The sequence below is a fragment of the Carettochelys insculpta genome, chromosome 3 (genome assembly GCF_033958435.1).
Source record: "Carettochelys insculpta isolate YL-2023 chromosome 3, ASM3395843v1, whole genome shotgun sequence".
NCBI lineage: Eukaryota > Metazoa > Chordata > Testudines > Carettochelyidae > Carettochelys > Carettochelys insculpta.
In genome coordinates, this window is record NC_134139.1 from 209,510,490 (window position 1) to 209,522,787 (window position 12,298).

At 41.6% G+C, this 12,298-nt stretch overlaps 1 protein-coding gene across 9 annotated transcripts in view; it reads left to right on the forward strand.

Annotated features, from left to right (window-relative positions):
* Positions 1 to 12,298, forward strand: part of DTNB (dystrobrevin beta) — a 361,871-nt gene that overhangs the window by 69,156 nt on the left and 280,417 nt on the right. For all 9 annotated transcript variants that reach the window (XM_074991528.1, XM_074991530.1, XM_074991531.1 and 6 more), the window contains 2 exons: positions 256 to 469; positions 10,383 to 10,468. In XM_074991528.1, coding sequence (XP_074847629.1) covers positions 256 to 469; positions 10,383 to 10,468 — 300 coding nt within the window. The remainder of the gene's footprint in view (positions 1 to 255; positions 470 to 10,382; positions 10,469 to 12,298) is intronic.

Genomic DNA, 12,298 nt, shown 5'->3' on the forward strand with positions numbered 1-12,298 from the left:
ATAATTAAAAGGTTTTCTAGGTGTTCTGTGAGTTTTTTTTTATGACGAAACATATTGTGAGGAGTATAATTTCTTTGGTGATTTTAATAGGATGTCCTCTTCCCTCGTTTCTGAATTTTTTGTGTATTCTGCGTAACATGTTTAGGGGGTAGAGTCTGCTGTTCTTAAAATGCCAAATATTATCCAAAAGTGGTGTTTCTAAGAGAGTAAATCTGGACATTCCAAAAATAAGTTAATTTCTTTCTTTACTTTTAGTTCATCTTGTTGATATTTGGAATATGATTGAAGCTTTCCGAGACAATGGCCTTAATACATTGGATCACAACACAGAGATCAGTGTTTCTCGATTGGAAACAATCATTTCATCCATCTACTACCAGCTAAATAAACGCCTTCCTTCTACTCACCAGATCAGTGTGGAGCAATCCATCAGCCTTCTCCTCAACTTTATGATAGCAGCATATGACAGGTTAGTCGCTCTTCCATTTGTATTCTTTTCTTAAACTAGTTAATTTATTTGGGCATAGTCAGCTAAGGGCTGAACCTAAATTTCATAAAGTGGAGCAGCTTGCACATCTTTAATGTAGTGGTGGTGTATGCACCCCTTGAAGATGCATTGCTGCTTGCTGGGCCATGTATGTCTCTAAAGCTGGGTGGGAGGACCCCAGCCTGTGGTCTGGATCTGGCCCCTGAAGGTCAGGGTTTCCCTCCCTAGCATCCAGCCCACTGCAGGGTTGGAAGTGTGGTGCTCCAAGCCTCGCAGGCTGGAGTCAGGCAAAGTAGGGCCAAATCTAGCCCATGGGATTTCTCTGGTGCGGGGGGGGGGGGGGGGTGCAAGAAAGAACTCCACATACCACCACCACCACCACCACCACCTCCTGTCCCCTGGCTGGGGAAATGGCAGCAGATTGCTAACTGGAGAGGCTTTTTCCCCACCCACTTGATTGGCTGGAACTTCAAAACCAGACTACACAGAGAAACTGCAGACCTGCAATTCATATGCAAATTGAACACAATCAAACTAGGACTGAATAAAGACTTAGAATGGTTGTCTCACAGCAAAGACAATTTTCCTGGCCTTGGTATTCACACCTCCCAATCAGCTGGTGAGAGTGAGCCACCTGCACCCTGACTGAATTGACCTTGTTAATACTGATCCTACATTTGATAAGTAACTCCCTTCTTTTGATGTGCTTGTGTGTGTATTATGTATCTACCTCTGTGATTTCCACACATCTGACAAAATAGTTTTTACCCATAAAATCTTATGCCCAAATAAGTGTGTTAGCCTTTAAGGTGTCATAGAACTCCTTGTTTTTGCAGACAGACTAACGTGACTACCTCTCTGAAATTCCACTCAGTGATATTCCACTATATTTTCTTTACATTTGAAAAGCAAGTGTAGCAGTCATGGAACATAAGGGTTAGATTTACAAGTGCTCTGTCCATATAGGGAGTGAAGGTCTGCTGCGTGGATCAAAGGGTACAGCCCCGAGACTTGCAATAACAGAGATGTCTGTGTCCTGAAAGGACAGAGCAGCAGTGTGGGCTTGTACAAGCTATATTTGAGGTATTGTTTTTTGGTTTTTTGGTTTTCATTTTGTCTAATATTTAATAAAATGTAAGTTTTTAAAGCACTCCCTGGCTTGGGAATATAACATTGGTAAACACTGGCAAGGGAGGCTGAATTTTTATCTGAACTCTCTAAGGCAGTGGTGTCCAATAAGAATTTCAGGATCACCACAGCCCCGCCTCTCACACAGAGCCAGCAACCCCTTCCCCAGAGCCAGGCACCCCTCTCCCTAAGAGCCAGGCACACCCCACCACCCCAACTTCCAAGATACCACTCCAGCTACTGGTACTGCCAGTCTGGAATTGCCAGGCCCTGCAGCTGGAGATGCCCAAGTCGTGCTGGGCCATGTGGCTGAAGATGCCCAGCTGCACCGGGCTGGAGCTGCCGCCGCACTCTTGTCCAACCAAGTGGTGCAACCCATATGTGGAGCGGGCAGAAGGCACTCCATTTCACCACACCATATTGTCCTTTTCGCCACGTGGCAAATGAGAGGTGTATAGCACACTGCGGCTCTAAGGGACAATCCTACCTAGAAGCTTCTGTAGACTAGTCCAGGAAAAACTTTCAGAAAAGACTTGTGTGTGGGCAATCTGGTGATAAGAAGTTAAAGGACCTCATGTGGATAGGAGGACTTTTACAATAGCTAAAGGGTGAACATTTAAGAGAAATCTGAGACACTCTGGGACATGTTTCTGCCAACAGCAATCTTGTTTTAATCAAATGTAGAAGAAGCCACTTAAATGAGCGACAAGGTCAGGGATTGTCTATGTTGCTGGCATTGGAAAATACAATTTTATATCTCATTGTTACAACAAAAGAGGACCAGCTGTAGTAGAAAATTCAGAAACAGGAAAAATTGAATGTGTTTGGAAGTGCTTTCAGGGAAGCAAGAAAAATTAAAAGCCAGACGCCTGTGGAAAATGTCCCCCTCACCTGAGACAGAGATCATGGAAGCTGTGATCAGGGCAGTTTTCCTCGGACTGTTCCTCAGGAGCGGCTTCAAGGGAGAAACTAATCTGAGTCTGCAAAACTGAGACTTAGCCTATTACCAGGGAAGGGGGACAGTGAACTTTAGCTGCATCAGTCCTGAGCAGCACTAGAGCTAGACGAGATACTCCAGGATTTCCTAGACCGAGCACTTGATTTGAGACAAAATGTTTGCCTGACGAGAAGCTGATTGTCCTTGTACAAAACATGTTTCTTCCATTGTGTCCTGGCAGAACTACAGAATAATAGTATTTGGCATTCTATTGGACCAACTTCCATTGGTGAGAGAGACAAGGTTTTGATCTTACACATAGGTGTTCATGGTCTCAAGTCAGTGGGTAAAAGATAAGCTGCAAGGGACATACCTTAGAAAACTTTAAAGATTGCTAGAAGTAGAAGATGACCTGTCCTTTCCTACAGACAACCACCTAAGCTCAGGAAAATTCTTACTAGCAACCACATGTCACACCACAGAAATACTAATCCTGGAACTTTTCCTTGCAACAAACTTCATTTCCTCTGTCCACGTATTTACACTGGAGACACTATCACTCAACTGTACCACATCAGTTACAGAATCAGAGGCTCATATTTCTTTACTTTCACCAATGTGATATATGGAGATATATGCCATCATGTTCCAGTAATACCCCTCTGATACGCATATTGGACAAACTGGACAATCACTTCGGCAAGGAATGTATAGATAGGAATCTGAATGCATGTAAACCTGTCAGTGAGTATTTCATTCTACCAGAGGGGTAGCCATGGTAGTCTGTATCCATAAAAACAGTGAGAAGTCCTGTGGCACCTTATATATTAACAGATTTATTGGAGCATAAGGTTTCATGGGCATGCATCCCATGGAAGCTTATGCTCCAAAAATCTGATAGTCTTCAAGATGACACAAGACTTCTCATTGTCATTTTGGTCTAGCAGGTCATAGCATTCAAAACTTAAGTCTGCATTCTAAAACAGAGACTTTAACAGGTTACAAATGGAGGCACCTGAATGGAAATTCGTTCTCAAGTTTGATATGTTACACCTAGGACTCAACCACCTTTGATATATGTAGTGATCCCAGGCAGCCCACTTAATAGACACTTGCAATATGTATTTTTCTTCCCCTTCCCCTGCTCCTTCTGTTCTAACTAGCTGAATCATCAGTTTTTTCATTTTGATTATCTTTCTGTTAAATTCTTTGTCTCAGTTATCATTTATCAGAATTTTCCAAATCTGAAGAAGTGGGTCTGTCCCATGAAAGCTCATCACATAATAAATTATTTTGTTAGTCTTTAAAGTGCTACAGGACTTATTTTTAGTTTGGTGAAGATACAAATTAGTATGGCTACCTCTCTGTGACTATTGATCTTAAGATGATAATGAAACAAATCCAGTTCCATTTGAGCAAAGATAATGACTTCTTGACTGCTCCTGTACTGGTTAGCGCAACCAACCTAGAGAACTTGCCTATAGCATTGTTGAGGTGATGCTCACACACCATAGATGCATAGTAACAGTGAGGTAGTCGTGTCAGTCTGTATTCTAACAAAACCGCAGTCATGTAGCACTTTAAAGAGTAACGAAACAATTTATTAGGTGATGAGTTTTTGTGGGACAGACCCACTTCTTCAGATCTATAACATTTCCAGTCCAGACTCAATTACATGGCACAGAGGTCCAAAAAATTGTAATAAAAACTGACAAATACATGGAACCGAAGAAGGAGAGTGAAGGGTAGGGGATATTAAGCATCTTGCCTGAGATAATTATGACCGAAGGAAGGGATACAGTCTTTGTAATGCATGATGATTGGTGTCCCTGTTCAGACCAAGTATTAATGTTTTGACTTTGAGTATGAACTCCAGTTCGCTGATGAAAATGTGCAAAGAACTGGTGCGGGAGAATGTTTAAAGTGGAAAAGCTATTGCATGGGGGCAGTTCCACCCTCTCAACCTCAGAAGCCTGGCTCCAGTGGTACGAAAAGTCGTCACGGCTGGGACTTCCTAGGCTGCAGTGGATGGCCATGCCATCTTTGGTGCCTTGTCATGCCCTTCGCTCTCCACGGTGTTGCAGAACTGCCTTCCTGGTCGTTGGATCTTGCTGTTGATCTCATCTGCCCAGTGCCTACTTTGAATGCTTGGATAGGCAATTCCCTATCTCACCGCAGGTTTCAGACCTGCTGGCTACCCTCACCCGGTTTAGCCTGCCTGTCGAAGCAGTTTATTGGGGTGTGGCTGCTGCATGCTACAGCTTCTTGGAGCCACAGGTGAGAGGTTGGTGTCAGGTGGGGACCAAAGGTGCACAAACTGCCCCAAAGAGACATGACAGGTTCCCACACCAGAGGCACTACCCCTCTCCGGACACCCCATACAATCTCCCCTTTAATCTGCTTTTGAATTTTCTTTGTCGTGGGACGAATATTCTCAGGATTTTAACAGAATGGCCCACTCCATTGATATGCTCACTAACAAGCTTATGTATATTGAAATTTCTAATGTCTGCTTTGTGTCCATTCATTCTTTGGCAAAGTGTTTGCCCAATGTACATAGTGTACATACAGAGCAAATTTCAGCCATTACTCAGTTGCTTGCAAGGGGGCAGGAAGAGGAGGCAGCTCCAGAGAGTAGGAGATCCTCTGCAAAGAGCCACAGGCAGGGGAATTTGATGAACTTTCATGGCACATTTGGAAAGTTCTCATGGCACACCAAGATATCATGGCATACTGGTTGAAAACTACTGGCACAGTGGTTGACCACTGAATTAGCAGGGATCCCAACTGCAACAGGCCGGGCATGCTTCTCAGGCAAAGCTGCCTCTAGATCAAGGTTAGCTATGCCAGACCACTTCCTCTCTTCCCCACACTGTGTCCCTGGAAAAGCAGGGTGTCCTCTGCCTGCCTCCAGGTAGGTGGCCTGTGGCAGTCTTGGCAGGTCCATGTCAGGAGCAGGCTCTCCAGCGGGCGGGGCATCTCAGCAGCTGGATCAGAAGCCAGAAGTGGGTAGGGTCCATCTGCTTCCTTCACTGTTTGGCCCCAGCTGACTGGGAGGTCCTGTTCTATACACTTCCTGTCCTGGTGAAGTATTTCCCGGAGGAGGAGTGAGGCAGGTCTGGCTCCACATACTTAGGCATGGAGAGTGGTTCCTTTTCCTGTGGTTTGAAGGCAGGCCACATCACTTCACTATACATATATTGTCACTGAAGTCTCTGTATTCAACAGCAAATATCAGCTTACCAGAGCTTCACTAACTAATGTAGTTATATGAGAACTATTTGCAAATGTGCCAGTAGACTTTTTGTATGTAGACAAGTGTGAAAGAATTCATTTACTAGTCATAGTGAATCACTTCACTAGATTTGTCCAATGCTACCTTATCAGCTATAGGCCAGGAAAGATTGTGGCAGACAGTCTTCAGTGACTTTGTTTTAAAATTTAGGTTTCCCAAAAGATTCCATCATGACCAAGCAGCAGAGCCAAGAAATAATGTAGTCAAAGCTAAATCTTTTCTGTAAAAGTGAAAAATCTCTCTTGGTCCCACACAACCCACAGTGCAATGGACAAGTAAAAAGTCTGAACTGCCCTCTGCTGGCTATGTTGAGAACCTTGCCAGAAAAATAAATGTCTGTGTCTCTCTCTCTCTCTCTCTCTCTCTCTCACACACACACACACACACACACACACACACACACACACACACACACACACACACACACACACACACACACACACACACACACACACACACACACACAAAAAAAGCAATCCTGTAGCACCTTAAAGACTATACATATTATTTATTAGGTGATGAGCTTTTGTGGGACAGACCCACTTCTTCAGACCTGGAGAATAATATCTGATACCTGAGAGAAAAGAATTTATCAAAGGTAGAAAAAATGAAAGAAAGAAGCTGATGAATCAGCTAGATGAGGGGGAAGAAGGGGAGGGTGGAGGAGAAAAACTCTGCAAGTGTCTTAAGTGAAGTGGGATGCCTGTGGTCACTGTAAATATCAAAGGTGGGGAAAATGGGCTTGTAATGCGTAAGATAATTAATGTCTTTGAGTCCATGGGGGATAGTATCAAACTTGAAAATAAGTTCCAATTCAGATATCTCCCTTTTTAATCCGGTATTAAAATCCGTTTTAAAATACGCACCGTTGAGTCTTCAATAGTGTGTCCTGCCAAGCTGAAATCCTCACTTACCGATCTGTGTATTCAGATTCCTAATGTCTGATTTGCATCCATTCATCATTTGGCGAAGTGATTGTCCATTTTGTCCAATATACATGGCAGAGGGGCATTGTTGGCACATGATGGCATATATCACATTAGTGAGAGCTCATATTCCTGCACTTCCACCCTATCTGGCTGATTGTTTTGTTTTGTCAAGATACAGACTAATTCAGCTACCTGTCTGAGAAAAGTCAAACTGTAAGAACTCCCGGAAGAATGTAATCAAGTACTATAACTGTACATGAAATGAGGCTACCCCTTTATATTTATTATATGGAAGATGGCCACATTTGCCCATTGACCTCATGTTCGATCTCCCTATAAACTCTGACCTGGCTTCTTTAAAGACTACATTGAGAAATGCAGACACCATTTCAGAAACTTGACTGAAACTTTTAAAATGTCATCAAAATGTTCTAAAAAAATTATAATGACCAGAAAGTACACAGTACTGTCCTCTTGCTAGGTGACAGAGTTCTTGTCCTGAACCTTTTAGAGAGATGGGTATCAGGCAAATTAAGATCCTCTTGAGAAGATAAGGTATTTCAAAGGAAGTGAAATAATCCAGTCTATGAAGTAAAAGCAGAAAATTGAGATGGATGTGGTAGTGCTTCATAGTCTTTTTCTTCCTGGTGACTTCTTGTCTTTGGAGATTACACTATCCTCATAAACCACCACAGTAGATGACACAGAAAACAGGGCAAACTAATGCAATAAGAGATCAAAATGAGGACTGGAACTTGGACTCCAGTGGTTCTGAGAGTGGAGAGGAACTGCTTTATGTAATGGTATCAGAGATTGCTCCTGGTAAGGAGGCTCTGAATCCAGAAGCAGAAATGTTTAGTCTATCCCTGGGAAATTAGGAGAACGATAATGCTGTAAATTTAGAAACTGCTGATCAAAACATATTTGCAGCAGGCACTGAAAGGCAAGAATGCCAGATCAAGCAGCCCGCAACCAAAGGTACATAATGAGAGATCACCAGAACAATTCAGTGACACTCAAGGTTATCTGACTAGAGTGATAAGAGTCCTGCAGATACTGATGTAAACATTTAGGGACACCTATTTATCAGTATCTGAATCTGGCTTTTGGAATCAGAATACAACATGGGTTGGCCTCACGTTTGTCACGTGTCATATGAAGGGCTTCTTCCTAGACTTTATCTTGTTTTGTATACAAAACTGATGTAATCTTGATAAAAGAAGTGATATTGATCTGTGATAAGAATAATGCTCTAAATAAAGTGTTTAACAGTCCTGGATAGTTTGTAATTGTGTTACTTTAATACATTTTCTGAAGAGCCTGATACACTCACTTCCACTTGGAGTTATATGATTAAAGCAATTATCATATAAGAAGTGTTAGGTCACAAGTAGGGTTAAGAATTTGTCATGGGCATTTTTTAGTAAAAGTCACAGACAGGTCACAGGCAATGAACAAAAGTAACGAGGTCTCCAGCTTCACTGAAGAATAACAGAGGCAATGAAGGGGCATGGGGGAGAGAGGGGAAACTTGCCGCTCCCGTCCCGCTGCTGCTCCTGAGGTGGGGGCTGCCCTACTGCTGCTCCAGCCCCTAGAGACTAAGGCTTGTGTACGCTTCTGTGAAGACTGACCCATTCAGGTTCGATCTTCCAGAGTTCAATTTCAGGAGTCTGGTAAAGCGTTAGATATTCTGGTTCCAGTGGGAGCCTATGGCCAAAATGCTAGTGAGATTGTGGGATTCATAAATGGGAATCTTGAGTATGAGTAGAGAAGTTATTTAACCTCTATATTTTTGCACAGGCAAACTTGCTGCGAGAATGCTCTGTCCAGTTCTGATGTCCACAGTTGAAGAAAAGGGCGTTGATAAATTGGAGGGGTTCAGAGAAGAGGCTCAAGAATGATTAAAGGATTAGAAAACATGCCTCACATGCCTCAAGGAGCTCATTCTTTTTAACTTAACAAAGAGAAGGTTAAGGGGTGATTTAATTACAGTTTAAAAGTGTGTCTATGCATGACAAATAATAGTGGGCTCTTCAATCTAGCATTGGAAGGTATAACACAAACCAATGCCTGGAAGTTCAAGCTAGACAAATTGAGACTGGTAATAAGGTATTTTGAGGAAGAATGTTCAACCTTCCAGCACACTAAGGATGCAGGGTCAGCTGCAGGAGCTATATGGTTGACCCATTCCCCCTGTCCTAAAGGAGGTTCTTTTTTTGAGGCTTTGAATGCCAAGTCAATGTATCTTCTACTGTCCTTTGCACAGCTGCAATATCAGCCTGATAGGCAGCTTCTGCAGCAAGCTAAGGGACTATACAGAAGGAAAACAGGATGTCTAATGTGTTTTTCTAGAAACAGCCAGCATCTTCAGCCTTCTAGACTCTGTTTTGCTGCGTCTGCTGGGAGTACTGAACCAAATACATTTAGTTTTCTCCCTTTAGAGATAACATAGTTCATTTCCTATCATATTGGGAACAGAACAGCTGATGATTGGGTCTTGCGTATCATCCAGAATGACTGCCCTCCAGTTCCCCTTTCTTCTTCTGAGACCCTCATGAAATCTTGCTTCTAGAACGGTTGGCGTCTCCACACCAGATGGAAATTGTTGAAGGGGACCCAAGTTTTCTCTTCCACTTGTAAATTATTTTACCTTTTCTACATTGCTGTAACAAATCTGTAAAGTATTATCCATAGCACACAGTATGGCATAGATAATTTCAGTTAGTCTTTTTATTTAGAATTATAGTGCTCAGAAATTATGTAGCTCTTATCCATACTTATATATATGCTCTTGGTACGCCTTATATGTCTTTAACTACTGTGAAATTAACGCCATACTAACTCTGGCTTTATCATGAGATCACTGTGCTATAGCCTTCATAATCCTCTGTTATGATATGTTTGTGTTTTACCTCCCTGTAAAGCATTTTGTTACTTTTTATAAGAATTGTTTCTGCATACTGCATTGCTCTGAATAAAATCTTTCCATTGCTTTTATAAGGAATTAGTATACAATGTCTCATGCTGACATTAGGAAATGGGTGCCCGATTGTGCCGTCTGTTCCTGGTAGTGCAGCAGCCTATGTGACTTTAATGGTGGGTGGAGGGACACCTATCCATGCTTGTTCCTGTTCTACACAGAATGTTCAGAATGTCTTGTCACCTAACCTGTTTCGTTGGAATATCACCTCTTTCTCTGAGTGTTAGTGTTCATAAAGAGATGGAATTCCTGAGAAGCAGCAGCAGCAGAAGCAAGAGACATAATTAAACAGGCATATTCTAAACAGAAAAGAATGACTCATACTAATCAGCTACAACCACTTAAGTAGGTGAGAAACAGGTAAAATAAAAAGCCAGCCTCACTTCATCCATAGAGTTCCCATAACTGTGCAAGGGCGTTTGTCATTGTGGATTGCCATTGGCTACCTGTTAGCTGTTCTAAATTACTAACAAAGCTAAAAGTAACTAACTTTTTTGCATTATGTTAACTGTTAGTTGTATGAAGCATCGCACTTATGGGAAGGTATAAATGCAACTTTTCTTCTGACCCTTACATATTTTTATCATTCCAAGTAGTAATTATTTGTCATGTATTTTATTTTACAGTGAGGGCCATGGGAAGTTGACAGTATTTTCAGTTAAAGCTATGTTAGCAACCATGTGTGGTGGGAAAATACAAGACAAACTAAGATGTAAGTACTTTAAGTAAATTTAACCTTTATTTGAAATTTTCTATTTTCACCATTAGTCTCTCTCACTTTATATTTAATAGTTACATTTTAGAAAATTTGCTACAGTTCTCTTGCTCATCCAGCAATGGTGTTATTGAAATGAATCTTGCTATGTTAATCTTTCTGCTAATGCATGCCATCTGCTGGCTACAAAAGATGCTCAGTTCATACTTAAAGGAATATTTTGCTTAGAAAAAGTGAAACCAAACTGCAAAAATTTGAAACTTATTTGGAGGTTCCTATCCTTCAGAAAGTTTTGTTCATTCAAGACTTGACCCAACTGTAAAAATGAAGTCAGTGGAAACTTTGCCATTACCTTCAATATGTACTAGATTGTACAGCGGATTAACACAGTATCAGTATGTGGTCTAATACTGTGATTTGTAATACTGACATCTCTTGGAGCCCTTTGGGCACTTCTCAGGGTTAATAGTGGTATCGAGGGTTAATCACTACTGCCTTCTCCCAGTGAGAGAGTGTCTTGTCTATGCCACATGAGGAGACTCTCCCTAGCCACTGGCAGCTAGCAACACATGCTCTGCAAGCCTCACTCTTTCTCCCAGCAGCCCTCTGAATTATATACCCACTTTGTTACACTGTAGTGCCCTGTCCCTTATTCTCTGGGCACCTACAGTGTAAACCAGTGTGTTAGATCTGTAAGCAGTGTACAGCAGTACAAAAGTCTCCTGTACAGAAGGCTTTTAGACAAGTCAATAGTAAAACCAAATTGAAGTTTATTAACTGCTCTTATGTTGGAGATAAAAATAAATGCAAGCAATAAGGGTTTGGAAATATAAGGGTACAAGTAAAAGAAAAACATAAAACATTCTGTAGCTTATACTTTTTTCCTATTTAGTAAGATGTTGGACACCAAATTGTTACAGTACTTGTCCAGTCCGGAAAACTGAGCCCCATCTTTGACAAGAGACACCCTTGGTCGTGGAGTGTCTCCTCCTTAATGGATCACGACTTATATTTTTATCATCTCTTATACAGTTACATACTATTGCTTTTTACTCAAGAGATCTCCCTAGTCAGAGGGTTTTTTTACCTTTCTGAATTCTTAAGATTACACTTGTTCCAGACAGTAAACATAGGCTAGCTCAACAGATGTTCATTGTTCTCAGTGTTGATTAGGTGAGCCCTGAGACCCAGCTCAACTCAGGTAACAAGGTTCACTTTAACAGTTTTGAAACCCAATATTCAAGATGTTACATAAACTTAAAATTAATTCCTATACAACTGTCAGTCAATAACTATGACAATCAGCTAATTCTTAGCTTATGGCAGAGATCACAAACATTACACTTGAGCGAAATATTGAAAAGTTGGTCAGACGGGGTAATATTCCTGCCAGCATATGTATAGGCATGTTGGTGTCACACCCTTGAAAACAGCTTGAGATTGCTATCTGAGCTATCTTGCAAATCATAAAAAAGATGACAGGAACAAAGAATGGAGGCTGGCATCACTGTGGGAATAATGGAGTTTGAGTGACAAATTTCATTTCAATGTTTTCAAACTATTTTGGGTTTTCTTTAAAATTTAAACTTCAGTTCAGACCTTACTGAGCTTTAAATCATAGCATCATAGAAAGGTATGGCTGGAAGCAACCTTGAGACTTATCAAGTCCAGCCCACTGTGATTAGGCAGGGCTACGTCAACCTAGACCATCCCTTACAAGTGCTTCTCCAACCTATTCTGAAAAATCCTCAGTGATGGTTTAATAAGGGGCTTAAAGAACAGGTTAGAGCACTTGAGTTTGTCCCCCTGCCCACCTTCTGTGGTCAA